General features: G+C 35.2%; 1 protein-coding gene across 2 annotated transcripts in view; it reads left to right on the forward strand.

The window, feature by feature from the left end:
- The window catches only part of ZNF148 (zinc finger protein 148), a 120,179-nt gene that overhangs the window by 96,406 nt on the left and 6,766 nt on the right, over nucleotides 1-17,007 (forward strand). For both annotated transcript variants that reach the window (XM_041722505.1, XM_041722499.1), the window contains one exon: nucleotides 16,765-16,883. In XM_041722505.1, coding sequence (XP_041578439.1) covers nucleotides 16,765-16,883 — 119 coding nt within the window. The remainder of the gene's footprint in view (nucleotides 1-16,764; nucleotides 16,884-17,007) is intronic.

Below are 17,007 nucleotides of genomic sequence, written 5' to 3' on the forward strand. Positions count from 1 at the left end.
GACATTCTTTGAAGGCAGACGTTGTTCATAGTAACTGCTTCTACATATTTTATAACTTGTTTTACTCTTCTGTAGATCTTTTGGAGAGAGTTGAGCTTCGTGACACTGTTCAGAAGCAACTGTATAAAAAAAAAAAAAAAAGAAGCAACTGTATATCATAGGATTGACATCCTAATGTAGTAGGAGGTAGTTATTTCTCTCCAGCTTCATCTCCCATAGTGCTTTTATGTTGTTTGTGTTATTGGTTATTGATGAAAGTACTTCCTACTCTATTTCTTACAGGACTCGCTGCTGTCTCTTCCTCACAGCTGTGTAAAGGAGCTGATAGACAAATTAAATAGAATTTTATTGATTTACCCCCCACCACCACCATGTATTTTCCTCTGTCTTGAAATTCTCTACAGGGCTTAACTTATTCTTCTTTATTTTTTAAAATTTTTTATTTATTTATTCATGAGAGACACAGAGAGAGGGAGAGACATATAGGCAGAGGGAGAAACAAGCTCCATATAGGGACCCCGATTTGGGATGGAGTCAGGACCTCGGGATCACGCCCTAAGCTAAAAGGCAGACAGATACTCAACCACTGAGTTGAGTTAGGGGCCCCCTGATTCTTCTTTAACTATTTTTCATTATCTGTTTTGATTTTGATGTTCTAAGGGTGCATGAAGAATAACTGCTGAGCAAGATCAGTATGTGTTTTAAATTATTTTAGAGAATATATTCAGTCAACCTTTAATTATCGTGGGGAAATTGACTAGATTATAGATTAATTATTTAAAATTTAAAAAGACAGATGGAATTATGAAAAAATAAAATGAATACCAGGACAAAAAGAGCAACACATATTGCTATTTGAAGCTGCATATTATTCTCTATATAGTCCTGTTGTGCTTATATAATGAAGAACTGTCTTGATCCTTAAGTTTCAGTCAGGTATGTTGTTGTCTACATCACCTTTTAGTGCTTTATCATTGGATAGAGGGGAGGGACTTGAGTCTGATGAGGGGACATGACATCATGAGCCTGATCAGTAACTCTTTGAGTTTTGAGGTCTAACTTTTTTTAAAAATTTTTTTTTAATTTTTTAATTTTTATTTATTTATGATAGTCACACACAGAGAGAGAGAGAGAGAGAGAGGCAGAGACACAGGCAGAGGGAGAAGCGGGCTCCATGCACCGGGAGCCCGATGTGGGATTTGATCCCGGGTCTCCAGGATCGCGCCCTGGTCCAAAGGCAGGCGCCAAACCGCTGCGCCACCCAGGGATCCCCTAACTTTTTTATCCCTAGAAAAACCTGCCTGTTAAGACATTTTATTTTTCTAATGCCAGGATTGGGAGGAAATGGGGGATGGACTCCTGAGAACCTGGAAATGAAAGTTATTATTTTAAAATGTTAGGATTTAGTGAAAAATACAAAGGTATTTCATGCAGAAGCCATGGGCATAAAAAATTAGGGACTAGGCAGGAGACATTTTAGGGGCTTTCATTAAAGAAATGATTTGCTAAGCAGGAGTGGAGAAGAGAATGATTGTTGCAGGGAGGAGTAGAGACTACCTACCAAAGACATTGCCTGATGTTCTGCTTAATCACTGAGACTAATTTTTTAGACTATTATTTATAGGAAAACTTGGTCAGTGGCTAACTGATGTTACTTAGGTTCTTTGTGATATTAAAAAAGGATAAGATTGGAGCCAAGAAACAGACAATGGTAACAGACTATTTTAGCAGAATAATAGCATTTGGGGTCATTTCTTCTCTTGTATTTCATATCATAGTTTGTATTTCTAATCTGTTACATTTGCTTTGCTTTTACATTTTGGATGACAGTTGTTGAATGGTAAATATGTTCCTGAATATTGTGTATAAAGTTTACATTAAATCATTACAGTGCTGAATTGAAAGTTGAAGCTATCGCTTCTTTTAACAGTCTGGATTTATTTGTTCAGCAGTATTTCAGTTTCAGATTAATTAATTAGCTATTAGGTTTTTTCCCCCTATAGGGAAATAATTTCTAAAACTAATCTCAGTCTTTCTTTTTTCTCTCATTGCAACAATTGCTTTTATAATGAGATTTCTTAGGAATGCCACTGTCGTACTTTGGCAAAGTAATGAGGGCCTGAACTTACGAACAAGGCATTAAGACTAGAAATTGAATGAAATGGATGTGAAAGATGTTTTAAAGGAAGAATAATAAGTACAGGTGAAATTTAATAGCAGTTTAAACACAAGCAACTAACGGAGTTATAGTAGTAAAGGCTATTGGTTTTTAAACTTTTATTGTGGAACCCTGCTTTTCAAATAAAATCCTACATGGAGTAACATCAGTAGTCAATTAAAAAACAAGGCAAGTGATTTCAAATGGTTTCCTTGACTCGATGAGTTGACAGATGTTACCAGACTTAACATGCCAAGTTTGAAGTGACTGAAGAATTAGCCTTTGTGGAACAACGATAAGCAAGAATATTTTCAAAATGGAATAATACACTTTAAATGGTTGAATTGCATGGTATGTGAATATTATTTTGGTATAATCCAAAGTGGACTTCACTAAGATGTGTTCCAGCTCATGGTGGGAGAAGTATATATAGAGCTGAAAAAGTTTAGTTGGACTGATTTACAAAGCTTGAGAAAATGTAAAACATTTAAAGCTTTTGGGCTACTCATTGTATTACATGAGCAGTACTTTGTGGAAAGCATTTGAATTTATTATGTGTCATTGAACCAGTAATGTCAACAGCAATCTTCATTTACTCTAATGGATTTAACCATTATTGCTCTCATGAATTTTTGTCTGATACAGAAGCAAATATCCTGACTTAACCTACTGTATAACAGTTTAATGTTAGATTTGATCACGTTTCATTAGGAGTTTGTGAGTATAGATCTAAGGTTAAATTTTTCTGAGTGAGAAAAACTGCTCTCAACCACACTAAAAAATGGCTTTGGAAATTAGCTTTTGCTGAAGACTTGAAAGTGTTTCTTAATTAAACCTAATACTATGAGGGGAAAATGGTGCTTCTAGTGAAACTTCTATTGTAAAGTTGTTTTGACAGCTGCTAATGTTGCATCACAAAATGCTGCTTTGTACACTTCCAGTGCTGCCACAAGCTACAAGAAGCAAAATCTCCATTCCTACACAGATACGGGGTAGATATGTTTTCCAGCCTCAAACTATGTTTTTGTCAGATCTTAGACCTTGATGTGATGCAAAAGAAATTTCCGTATTTCACAAACCATTAAACCGTACCTCATCTACCTCATCTTCAGTAGGAAGTAATTAAGCTGCAATGTAATGGCATGCAAAAGGCAGATATCAAGAAAAGAATCTAACAGAATCCTATAAATGCCTTCCAAGTGATGAGTGACTCTTTAATTAAAATTACATTTTCATGGATTAATGTCAGTATTTTTGTGACAAAACCGTTTTAAAGAATATGTAAAATAATGTAGAACATTAGCTGATAAACATTTGTCATCAGCGTTGATGGTAGGGAACACTGACTTTGAACCCCAATTCAGTGATAGACTACCTCTTCCCATAAAACATAATTCCAGTCTTCTCATTAGTACATCTGTGTGGTCAGAATTCTATGTTCTGGGATCCCTGGGTGGCGCAGCGGTTTGGCACCTGCCTTTGGCCCAGGGCGCGATCCTGGAGATCTGGGATCGAATCCCACGTCGGGCTCCCGGTGCATGGAGCCTGCTTCTCCCTCTGCCTGTGTCTCTGACTCTCTCTCTCTCTCTCTCTCTCTCTCTCTCTCTCTGTGCCTATCATAAATAAATAAATAGAAAAAAAAAAAACAAAATTCTATGTTCTATTATTATTCTGTTATCATTATCATCATTATTACTATCATTTAAATGTGGAATCTCATCAGTAAAAATATGAAGGTTTTTTTCCCTTTTGTTATATAAATATCTTTGCCCACAAAGCTTAATATATTTACTCTCTGGCTCTTTATTGACTAGTTTGCTGACTGCTGTCAAAATTTATTCTTTGAAGTCCATCTCAGTTCTTAGACCTCTGCTTTGTTGATGACCTTGTCGTTCATTCTGTCTCCCTCTTAGTCATATCATAGGCTAGTGCCTACAAAACCTTAATCTCTTCATGATTTGAGTTTCTCATTTTCCAAGCACCACCTCCTATCACTTCTGCTGATGCCTTCTGTGCTTAGTTTTCAACAATCTGTTATATCTACTAGGACCTACACTCCGGTGATTCTACCCCTTTTCAGTAGCTTTCCTTTTCCTCATCACCTCTTTCCAGTTTAAATTCTATCTTCATTTATCACAATCACTCTCTTGCTTTACACTCATGCTTTTTGCTCTCTCTCTACAGAGTACTCACTTGGCTAAATCACAGCTTTGGGAAATTTAACTCTTTCCATCTCAGGAATAAAACAGAAAGCTATAGTGAATTAGGGTCACTTTAACTGTTAAGTGGGGTCCTTAATGCCTCCTGAAATCATGTATTTCCTTAGTCCATTCAATCTACCACTCACCTACATAGAGTCCATGTTGCAGCTCATGGGCCAGTTCCACCTGCTGCCTGTTAATTGTAATCAAAATTGTATTGGAACATAGTCCTATTCATTTCTTTATGGAATGTCAGTGGCTGTTTTCTCCCTACAAGTAGCAGCGTTGAGTAGCTGTGACAGAGATTGGAGGACTCTCAAAACCTAAAATATTTATTATCTGATCTTTTACAGAAAAAGCTTGCCTACCTTACTCCCAAACAATATTCCATACCTTCTTTATTTTCATAAACCTCCCAACATTTCCTCCTACCCTCTCACTTTCAGTTGATTACCTGATTCCTACTTCACCGAGAAAGTAAAAATAATCAAAAGAGAACTTCAGTTAGTTCCTAGTACCTTATGTATTCATCAGTGAGTTGGAAAGTTTCAATCTTTTGGAGGAAGACAGGCTAATAATAGTGATTTATTTCATTTTGCAAAATAGCTGAGAATTTTTCCAGTGTTTTGTATAGATAAACATTTAGATAGTTTAAATTTTCATTACCTTTTTCAACTTAAGGGAAGTATGTTTTCCTGACTTCAGACTTCTTTCAATTATTTTTTTTTAAGATTTTTTTTTTATTTTTTTAAAATTTATTTATGATAGTCACAGAGAGAGAGAGAGAAAGAGAGGCAGAGACACAGGCAGAGGGAGAAGCAGGCTCCATGCACCGGGAGCCCGATGTGGGATTCAATCCCGGGTCTCCAGGACCGCGCCCTGGGCCAAAGACAGGCGCCAAACTGCTGCGCCACCCAGGGATCCCTTCTTTCAATTATTTTAAACTAAGGTACAATTTACATATAATAAGCTTTACTATTTTTATCGTATATACTACATATACAAATGTATAAATATATTCATTTGTGTAAGCACTACCACAGTCAAGATACAGAACATGAGGTCCTCAGTTGGTTTAAGTGTCCAACTCTTGATCCCAGCTCAGGTCTTGATCTCAGGGGGTTCAAGCCCTGCATTGGGCTTCATTCACACTGGGCATGGAGCTTACTTATAAAAGGCAGGGTGAGGGACACCTGGGTGGCTCCGTGGGTTGAGCATCTGCCTTTGGCTCGGGTCGTGATCACTGGGTCCTGGGATTGGGTCCCACATAGGGCTCCCTGCAGGGAGCCTGCTTCTCCATCTGCCTGTGTCTCTGCCTCTCTGTGTCTCTCATGAATAAATAAAATCTTAAAAAAGAAAAAAAGGCGGGGTGAGGGAGTGCCTGGTGGCTCAGTAGATTAAAACATCCAACTGTTGATTCACCTCACGTCATGATCTCAGGATCTTGAGACTGAGCCTGTGTTTGGTTCTGTTTTGGGCATGGAGTCTGCTTAAGATTCTGTCCCTCTCCCTGAGCCCCCTCCCCCAGCTTGTATTCTCAAAAAAAGAAAGAGAAAGATATAGAACAATTCTGTCACTCCTGCAAATTCCTTGTATCTTTTTCAGGTTAACCCCTCATCAATTCCTATCCTTTGCCTCTTTCAGAATATTCTATAAATTAAATCATATGGGAGGTAATCTTTGAGTCTGACTTCTTCCACTTACCATAGTGCATTTGAGTCATCCATTTTGTTGATGCATCAGAATTTCATTATTTTTTACTTCTGAGTACTATTCTATTGTATGGTTATACCACAGTTGGTTCATTCATTCTCCAACTGAGGTATATTTGGGTTGTTTCTAGTTTTGGGTGCTTATGAATGAAGCTTCTATAAATGTTTGTTATAAAAATTTGCCTACAGCTTTTGTGTGAACATGTTTTCACTTCACTTGGGAAACTACCTGGAACTGGAATTCTGGGTCATATTTTAAGTGTATGTTTAACTTTTTAAGAAACCATTAAATTGTTCTCCCAAGTATTATATCACATTTTGCTTTCTGTAGTAACTTATGAGCCTTCCATTTGATCTGTATCCTTGACAGCACTTAGCATTGTCACATTTCTTTGTTTTAGTCATTCTAAGAGGCATGCACTTGTCTGTCACTGTGGTTTTAATTTGCATTTCATTAAGGACCAAATATGTTGAACATTTTTTCATGTGCTTATTTGCCATCTGTGTGCAAATGTACATAGTTGGGGGGGGTTAAAGTGTTTCTTTGATTCTTTCACCCATTAAAAAAATTGGATTGTTCTTATTGTGAGCTTTGGGTGTTCTTTATGTATTTATTTAATATCAGATATGTGATTTGCAGTTTTTTTCTCCCATAGACTTGTTTTTTTGAATTGATTGGAAAATTCTTTGTTTTCTTGAAAGACTTCTTGGTATTTTTCAAAATGTTACATTTAATTTTATTTTTATATGCAATATTAACTTCATATTTCTTTTTTATTAACTTCATATTTCTAAGTCTAATATAAGATAAAAAATAAAATGGTAATGAATCTACATTAGTTATTTTCTGAAATATACAGAAATCCAAGCTAAAAATTAGGTAGAAATATTAGGCTTCATTTTTCTGCCTATTAATATGGAGCATAAGCTTAATATTTTAAAGAATATTATGAATTTTCTCTATGCAGCAGATAATATAAATGTTCTAATGTAGTATCTATTATCTTAAAAACTAATTAAACTGTATTTATTTCATATCAGTCAATCTTTAGTACCAGACTGAAGCACTAAAAGAATTTAGTTTACATCACATGGAAAATAAATTACCTTGGAAAATATTTTTAACATGTAACTTATTTGTGTTTATTCTAATTTTATAGAAGTAATTAGTGAGATTCATGCTTTGTTTGCAGCAATTAAAATGCTTTTACCACATTATATGTTAAATAAATGGCACAATCTCAGCAAAGATCCTCATTCACAGTGAATAATCTAAAAGTCTATAATGAAATTCATAGAGACTTGGTACTATTAAAACAGATTATGTAAAATTTTAGAAATATTATTGTAAAAGTATTGTAGTAGTTGCTACTAAGTTTTAAAGTAGTAAGACCATTTGCTTTTCACTGACCATATTTTAAAAGTTGACAGGAAATGGAGAAGAGAAGAAAGCATTTGTTTTGAAAAGCCAGAATCTTGGTCTTGCTATAAAATAACCCAGCCTCAAGCTGGCCTAATCCATTTGGGGATTTAGGTTATCAGCCCCTACATTAAGTGCTCAGAAGAAAGGGTGAACCCTCTTTAAAAGACATTGACATCATCCAGAGCCTCTACAGTTTTTCATACATAGTGTTTTGCATTTAGTGCATACCAAATGATAGCACAGAATCACAGAAAGGTAAGAGGAAAAATAGAAACCATAAAAATTTCTTGGGTGGCTGAAATAATAGTTATTTGAGAAGGACTTTAAATTTTATTTATTTTTTTAAAGATCTTATTTATTCATGAGAGACACAAGGTGGGGGGGCAGAGACACAGGCAGAGAGGGAGAAAGAAGCAGGCTCCATGCAGGGAGCCCAACGTGAGACTCAGTCCTGGGTCTCCAGAATCAGGCCCCAGGCTGAAGGTGGCACTGAACCATTGAGCCACCTGGGCTGCCTCAGGACTTTACTTTTTAAACTGTGACTAATATGTTTAAGAAAATGGTAGAAAAGGCATAGAAAATAGGCAAAAAAGATGGGGATTTTTTTACCAGAGAATTGCAATCCATAAAAAAAGAAAATGAAAATTCTGGAACTGAAAAAATAATTGATATACAGACTGTATATAACATAGGCTTAATGGAAGAATAGAGACAATGAAAGAGAAGGTTAGTGAAATAGAAGATACTACTAGAAAATATCACAGAGGGGGAAAAAAAACATGGCTATAACCTTTTTCAGCTGGGATATAGATAGCGCTACTCATGATAGAAAAACTAGACAAATTGGGCTACATTAGTGTTAAGACTTTCTTTTCATTAAAGGCTACATTAAGAAAATGAAAACTGGGACACCTGGTGGCTCAGTGGTTGAGTGTCTGCCTTTGGCTCAGGGCGTGATCCTGGCGTCCCAGTATCGAGTCCCACATCAGGCTACCCGCATGAAGACTGTTTCTCCCTCTGCCTGTGTCTCTGCCCCTCCCCCTCTGTCTCTCATGAATAAATACAAAAAAAAGTGAAAACTAAGCTTAACATATACAGAATTCCTATTCATCATGGAAAAGATAAGCTAATATAAGAGTGGGAGAACTCTTGAGCAGTCACTTAACACACCAAAAAAGGATATCCAGATGATTAGTAAACATACAAAAGGGTACTCAGTTTCATTACCCATAAGAAAGATTATTAAGATTACAATCTGATATCACTTGAACACACCCTAGATTGGCTAAAATGAAAAATACACACTGTTCAAAGTACTTAAAAGGATGTGATCATTTAGAACTCTTATATACTGCTGGCAGGTATGTAGATTGGGACATCCACTATAGTCAACTGTATCTGCCAAGGCTGCAAATACACAAACCCTAGACATTGTCGTTTTCACTCCTAGTTTAATGCTTATATGGTGTACATATATATATATATACCAAGAGGCAAGTACAAGAATCTTAAAGCAGCATTACTATTAATAGCCCAAAATTGAAAACAACACAGATTTCCATCAAGAATTGAATCAATAAATCCAAGTACACTCCTATGACGGAATCCAGAATCCAGAACATGGTGTTCTGGATAAATCTTAAAAGCATAACGTTGAGTATAGGAAGCCAGACTCCAAAGAATACATATTGCATGACTCCAATCACTTGAAGTTCATAAACAAGGCAAAATGAATTATGTGCTAGAAATCAGGATAGTGATTACTGATAGAGAGGGAATAGAAGGGCTCTGTACTCATAATATTCTGTTACTTGGGTGGGATGCTGTTTATATAGGTGTGTTCTCTTTGAGAAAATTCATTGAACTGCATTTATGTATTTGTATACTTTTGTGTGGATATATTACAGCTCAATAAATCTCTTTTCAGAATATGATAATGGTATCTTCTGAGTGCTTTTTTGCACCCTTTAAGATTTCCATAATAGTTTATTAAACGACAAAACTAATCTCTGGTGTTAGTGGTTATCTTTGAGAGATTAGTGACCAGGTGAGGCTTCATATGGTGCTTAGAAGATGTTAGTAATGTTTTATTTCTTAATTATGGGCGCTGGTTAAAGGAGTCAGTGGACTTTGTGAAAATTCAGTGAGCTGTGATTATGATTTCTTTAATGTCTCTGTGGCTGTTAAACTCCAATAAAAAGTTTGCTTGCTTAAAGTAAGAAAAGAAGAAAGAAAGAAAGAATGGGAAGAGTTAGATAAAATTGACTGAGTGTTGGTAATTATATTAAAGCTGAGTGATGGGCACATGAGTATATTCTTTTCTACTTTTTGTATATGTTTGAAAATATTCCTAATAATAATTAACATAAACTATAGGGACAGGATGCAGATAATCAGTTGCCTGGAGAAGGGGGAATGGAGTGAAAAGGGTGAGAGGAAGAGATTATACGGAGTAACAGGAAACTTTGTGGTTTTAGATGAATTCATTGTGTTGATTGTGGTGGTATATTCCTTTGTAAAAACTTATCAACTAGCCAAATAGTGTGGAAAAAAACCAAGAAGACGTAGATCCCAACCATTCCACTCCTTTTGTTTTCCTATCATTTCCAGACACTGACAGACACTTAGTACTTGCTAAATGAACTGATGAAAGCCTGGGATGCAACTTACTATATTATTGATCCACAGTTTGAGATTGCTCTGAGAGAAACCCTGAGGTAGTTGCATTTGTTGCTGATGGGCTTTTTTGGAGATGAAAGAATACCATCAGGATTTGTTCCTGGGCCTGATTTATTAATACCGTGACTTTGGGCAAAAGTTTCCTAGCCTGGCAAATGGGGACAATGTACTTAATTGACAAGACTAGAGTTGATTTAAGTGTAAGAGTGCCCAGCAAGTGCTTGGCACGTAGTAGGTGACTCAGTAAAATGTTAAGAATGAAGACATAAATAAGACAGGTATTCTAGGTTAGAATGCATATTTCCTATGTATTTTTAAGATGACACTTTAAAAAATAGAGTACTTGAGGGAGACTACTTCATGCTGTGTTCCTAGAACTGTAGTGCTTGTTTTTTGTCTATTTAATTGATAGCTGAAATCAGAAAAGATAACTACCTGAAATTTCACTAATTTTGAGTCGCACTATCTGGGTTTTACTATCTGGGTTTTTTGCCTAAAAGTTCTGTTATGCTCCTTGTCCACGTTAGAGCACCTATATCATATTTCTGTATATGAAATAAAAATGTAGGTTGTAGTTAATGTAAAAAGGCAAATCATTTTATTGCAACAAATAAGACAGTTGTAACAGTGGGCAGTCAAAAGAAGCTGATTAGGGCTCAGATTAGGGAAAAAATTTTAATGATAAAAATATGTTTTTGAGAGAGTGGCTCTTCATCTTTTGATACCCTAGCTAATTTCTTTTAAAGAAAAGAAAGCTGATGTGCATTTGTCCAGTCTTATATGAAGTTAATGCCATAAATAAGAAAATAAGCTAATGATGGGTTTCTTTCTTTTTACGGAACGCAGAATATGGGATTTGATATAGAGTCAGTTGATTTGGTAACATCTTTAAGTGCTTAATGTAATCTCCATTGTTGATCTTTTATTCTAGAACACTTGTTTTCAATAAGTAGCTGGAAAATGGTGGTTTATAAGTTCAAAATCTGACTAAAATGTTTATTAAGTCAAGGTAGTGCTTACTTGGCTCACTATTGTTTAAAATATATTTTACATTTTTAGATTCCTTTTTTTTAAGATTTATTAATTTTAGAGAGAAATCACAAACAGGAAGGGCAGAGGCAGAGGGAGAGAGAATCTCAAGTAGACTCCACGCTGAGTGCAGGGGCTTACACAGGCTCCATCCCAGGACCCTGAGATCATGACCTGATCCGAAAGCAAGAGTCAGATGCTTAACTGACTGTGCTACCAAGGCGCCCCACATTTTGAGATTCTAACTTAGATTTCCTTTTGGTATCAAAGTCAGGAATAAGATAGAGAACACATTATCAATCACTATTACTTTTTATTATAACGTTTGAGAATAACAGGTAGCAAAAGTATGCAAAAGAAAAACATTTGAGGCAAAAAACCTATTTTTGCAACCAATATTATTTTATACTTGAAAAACCCATGAGAATCAACTGAAAAATTATTGCCAACTAATAAATTCAGTAAAATGGAAAACCATATATTTGTATACACCCACAGTAGAAGATGTAACAGAAAAAAATACCTTGTTTATATATCACAAGAAATGTAGAAAATCCCCCCAAAATGTAGAAAACCCCATATGAAGAAATCATTAAAACACTGTTGAGGACATGAAACAAAATTTGGTTAAATGGGAGGAGGGCATACCCCTCCACCCACCCACCCCGTTTTTTTGATGAGAAAAGTCAACATCCTAAAGGATACAATTCTTTTTATAAGTTAACTTAAACATTTCAGGCAGCTGTCCCTTTCCTCCACCCCAAATACTAGACAAGATAATTATGAAATAATACAGAAAGTAGATAAACAAAAACAAGAACAGTGAGGGAGATAAGCCCTACCAGATGATAAAGGGTATTATAAAGTCATAAAACATTTTCATTCTAGCATATGAATAGTCAGACCAATGGAACATAATAGAGTAGAAGGTCTAGAAAGACACCTGTAGAACTAGTATACGATTTTGATAAAGAAGCGATCACAAGGGCAGCCCCCGTGGCTCAGCGGTTTAGCGCCGCCTTCAGCCCAGGGCGTGATCCTGGAGACCTGGGATTGAGTCCCACGTCGGGCTCCCTACATGGAGCCTGCTTCTCCCTCTGCCTGTGTCTATTTAAAAAAAAAAAAAAAAAGTGATCACAAAAAGTAGAACTTCTCAGTAAATAGCGTTGGGAAAACTAGTCAGTCATAAGAACTTAAGGATGAACCCGGAGTATATCAGATTTAATGTAAAAGATGAAACTGCAAATGTGTCTTGAGAATATGGGCAGATTCTCTACACCCATGCTAACATTTCTGATTGTCTGTTTTTAATTATCTTATTGAGTGTGAAGTGGTATCTCATTGTGGTCTTCATTTGCATTTCTTGAGTCTTCATTAGTAATGATGTTGAGCATCTTTTCATGTACTTATTGGATATTTGCCTGTCTTCAGAGAAGTGTCTGTTCAGATCCATTGCCTATTAGATTGTCTTTTTTGTAAGTGTTCATTTCATATACTGGATGCACTTCCCTTATCAGATATATAATTGGCAAGTAATTTACCCCATTCCCTGGGTTATCTTTTCACTTTAAAAACAAGACAACATAACATGGAAGTTTATCATTTCAATCATGTTTTAGGATAGAATTTAGTAACATGAAGTACATTTACAATATTGTATGACCAAAAAATCCTTCTAACCATTAAACAGTATAAATTTCCTTTCCTCCCTCTCCTAGTCCCTAGTAACCTCTATTCTACTTAACGTGAATTTGCCTACTCCAGGTACCTCATCTAAGTGGAATCATTCAATATTTGTCCTTTTTGTGTCTGGCTTCTTTCACTTAGCGTAATTTCTTCACGGTTCATCCATGCTGTAGCATGTATCATAATTTCATTTCTTTTAATGACTTGAATAATATATCATTGTGTGTATATATCGCATTTTATTTGTGCATTCATAATGCTTGCTGGTGGAGAGTGAGTTGTTTGCAGCTTTTGGCTGTTTTGAATCCTGCTTCTGTGAGCATCTGGGCATAAGGGGCTGTTTGAGTGAGTCTCTATTTTCATTTCTTTTGGGTATATATATAGGGGTAGAATTGTTGGGTCCTATGATAATTCTGTGTTTAACATTTTGAGGTGCTGCTAGACTATTTCCCACAGCAGCTGCCTATTTTCCCTTTTACTTTCTTGATAGTGTTTTTTTAAGAACAACCATTTTTAATTTTTATGAAATACATGGTATTTTTTGTTTGGTTGATTGGACTCTTGGTGTCATGTTTAAGAAATCATTGCTTAATCCAGGGTTAAGATATTTCTATGTTTTCTTCTAAACGTTTTATACTTTTAATTCTCATAGTTAGGTCTATGATCCACTTTGAGTTAAGTTTTGTATATGATGTGAGGTAGGGGTGCAACTCTGTTCTTTTGGATGTGGGCATCAAATTGGCCCAGCATCATTGTTGAAAAGAGTATTTTTCCTCTGTTGAAGTGTATTGGCACCTGTGTTGGAAATCAATTGGCCATAAATGTAAAGGTTTATTTCTGGGCTCTCAGTTTGGTTCTTTAATTTATATGTCTATCCTTACCCAATTATGACACTATCTAACTTATTACTGTAGCTTTGTAGTAGGTTTTGAAATTAGGAAGTATGAGTCTTCTTACTTAATTTTTCTTTTTCAAGATTGTTATTGCCTATTTTGTATCCCTTGCATTTACAAATGAATTTTAGGCAGGTTATCAATTTCTGCTTTGAAATCTATAGATCTGCTTGGAGATTATTAACCATCTTAAACAATATTAAATCTACTAGTCCGTGAATATTATGCAGAATTAATTGAATTCTAATCAGTTCACTAATTTTCTCCTCTATCATTTTTCACTTTTGAGAAATGACTTTAACTTCTGACCTTGATAAGCTGTATCATCTACATTCTTTATTTCAAAGTATGGAAATGTGCTTTATTTTTTTCCAAAATATAACCTGTACTTTCCTTTGCTTTTCATTTTAGGCCCTCTGAGATCTTGTTCTTTTGGTTATTAACCATAATATTTCAGTTTAAGTTTAGTATTTCATTTCTCTTTTTCACTCTCTCCTTCCTTTCTGCCTTCAGATAAATCAATGTCCCCAGCCTTATCAATACTTGCTCTAGAATGGATTGCCTCCTAATTGTTACTTCTCATCTCCTTTTCTTCATTTTTTTCACTTCCCAACTTTCTTAATATGTGGTCTTCTTTCCCAGCTTCCATTTCTTCGTTAGTTATTCACTTATTAACCCTTAGGCCAAGTGCCCTAACTTTTCTGGAATTTAATATTTTTTTTTTGTGAAATAAGTGAATTGGTCTCAATTAGTTGTGTTAAGCTCTAAATCTAGCCTCTGAATCCTTGGAGTGCTTATGTAAAGCCCAGTATACAGAAGTGGAATTATTATGTCCTGAAATCTGAGTGCATGCTTAAAGTCATTTGCCACACCAGCGTCACCCTTTGCGATCTTTGTGGGGACCCAGTTCGAAAGCCACCACAAGTTTCTTTCAACTCTACAATTTGGTAACTTGATAGCAATTATAGAAGTGTTTTGTTTTGTTGGTTTTTTAACAGAAGTTGTATTCTTGAAAATTTTCAAATAATTGTCACCAAATTGAATTCTCTTCTTAGGTACCGTTTCTCCTGGACATTTTATAGTAACTAAATTCTCAGTTTCTTGTTATTTTCCTCTACATTTTCTTTCTTTGGCTTTAATCACAGACAGTCTCTTTAAAAGTGCTATTCACTTTAAATTCTAAGACTTGCAAGAAACTTCTCCAAATCATACCAGCTCAGTAACATTTTTCCTAGTAATCACTGTAATAATAATTTATGCCATTCATTTGACATTTAAAAATTGCACAAAGTATTTTGAGCTATGTAGAGACAATTTAGACTCAAATTCTGACCAAAAGAAACGTGATCTAGTAGAATAGAGATGTACAAAATAATTATTGGGATGACATTTATGAATGCTATAGTAGAGGCACAGATGAAGTTCTGTGGAGATTTAGAAAAGATAAAGATACTTTTTCCCTGGAAGAATAGGGCAGAGGCTCCCAGAGGATATAGGTTGATACTTGAAGGAAATGTGGCACCTGAACAGAGAGGTGGATGTTTTTGTTTTATTTTGTCTTTAAGATTTAATGTATTTTTAATTTTAAAGAGAGAGAGAGAGTACATAGGGTGCAGGGAGTGGTGGGCAGGGGGAGAGGAGAGAGAGAATCTCAAGCAGACTCCACATTGAGTGTGGAGCCTGTCCTGGGTTCCATCACGACCCTGAGATCATGACCTGAGCCAAAATGAGGAGTTGGACGCTCAACTGACTAAGCCACCCAGGCGACCCAAGGTGGGCATTCTTGACTGAAGGAGCAGCGTGAATCCACAGCAGAGGTAGAATAGCTCAAGATGATAGGTATTTTGATGTGGCTGGAGGAAAAGTTTTAAGAGTAGTGAGATACAATGTTGTAAAGGTAAACTGGAGCTGGACATAGTTTTATTAATTGTCTCTTTATAATGTGTATATCTTGTTTTCCCAAATTACATTATAAGCTCTTTGAAGCCAAGTAATGAATCTTACACTTTCAATCTCCTATAGCAAGGTTATGGGGAGAGGGGAAGTATTCAGGGAGATTTTGTTGAATGTATGAAACAATAGCTTCCCAAAAAAGTGTTATTCAAGATAACTTATTGTCACACCTTTCTGTTTACTGTGGTTTTATCAGTAAAAACTACTTTAGATCTCCATAGTTATGGTTCCTTACAGCTAATAAGACCTTATGAAATGTTTAAAAATAAAATGGAGGAGGGGAGGCAGGAGTTGTATGTCTGATTAGCAGTACTCAGTTTGATTCATTCCCCAAAAGGACATGAGAAATGCTGGTTTGAGTTAAGAAAAAGGATGAGTATAAACAAACCTTTTGAAACTTAGTCTCTAATTTGAGTTCTTTTTATGTTTTAATAAATTAGAAAAATAATTTAATAAATTATTTTTAATAAATAATTTAATATTTTTAAAAAATAAATTTTTTAAGAATATTTCCTAGGATTCAGATTTCATTTAACCACAAATATTTGTTGAAAAGAAATGAAGAATTGAAAAGGTGTACCCAAGAATTGTGTTGGACTATATATGGGTAACATTTTCTTTTTTCAAAAAAAAAATTCTAAAATATTATTTTATATGATTGAATAAAAAAAGATTAAAAGTGTCAGCTACTCTACCGAAACGGTGTTCACATTGCTGTAATTCCTGGTACTGCTGCTCTCCATGGAAAGAGTATGTTATGTACACATACAGTAGAAAGGTGGGGAAGTTGAGTATGCCTGCTTTCAGACTTTTCTTTCCAGTGGCACATGCCAGTCTTTTATTTTTGTAAAGCAAAATATTTTTTACAAATTAAATGGAAAGATGTATTTAATATAGGAAGAATTTTTTCACTTAAAAAGAGGAGAGTTTGACAGTTTTAAAGAGCTATTCATATAGAGATTCTTGTGGTAAAGTAATTCATTATTTTACAATATTTGTTTTGTTTTAAACTTTCTATATCATGTACTAGGTGAAAAACCATTTCGCTGTGATGAATGTGGTATGAGATTCATACAAAAATATCACATGGAAAGGCATAAGAGAACTCATAGTGGAGAAAAACCTTACCAGTGTGAATACTGTTTACAGGTAAGGGGTGATTTGAAATGTTTGGTTTTGGTGTTTGGGTTTTTTAAAAATCACTTTGTTGAGGTATGATGGACATTGAAATTCTTCTACATGAAATTATAAAATAATTCTCTTAAATTAGAAA

The sequence above is a fragment of the Vulpes lagopus genome, chromosome 1 (assembly GCF_018345385.1).
Source record: "Vulpes lagopus strain Blue_001 chromosome 1, ASM1834538v1, whole genome shotgun sequence".
Classification (NCBI taxonomy): Eukaryota; Metazoa; Chordata; class Mammalia; order Carnivora; family Canidae; genus Vulpes; species Vulpes lagopus.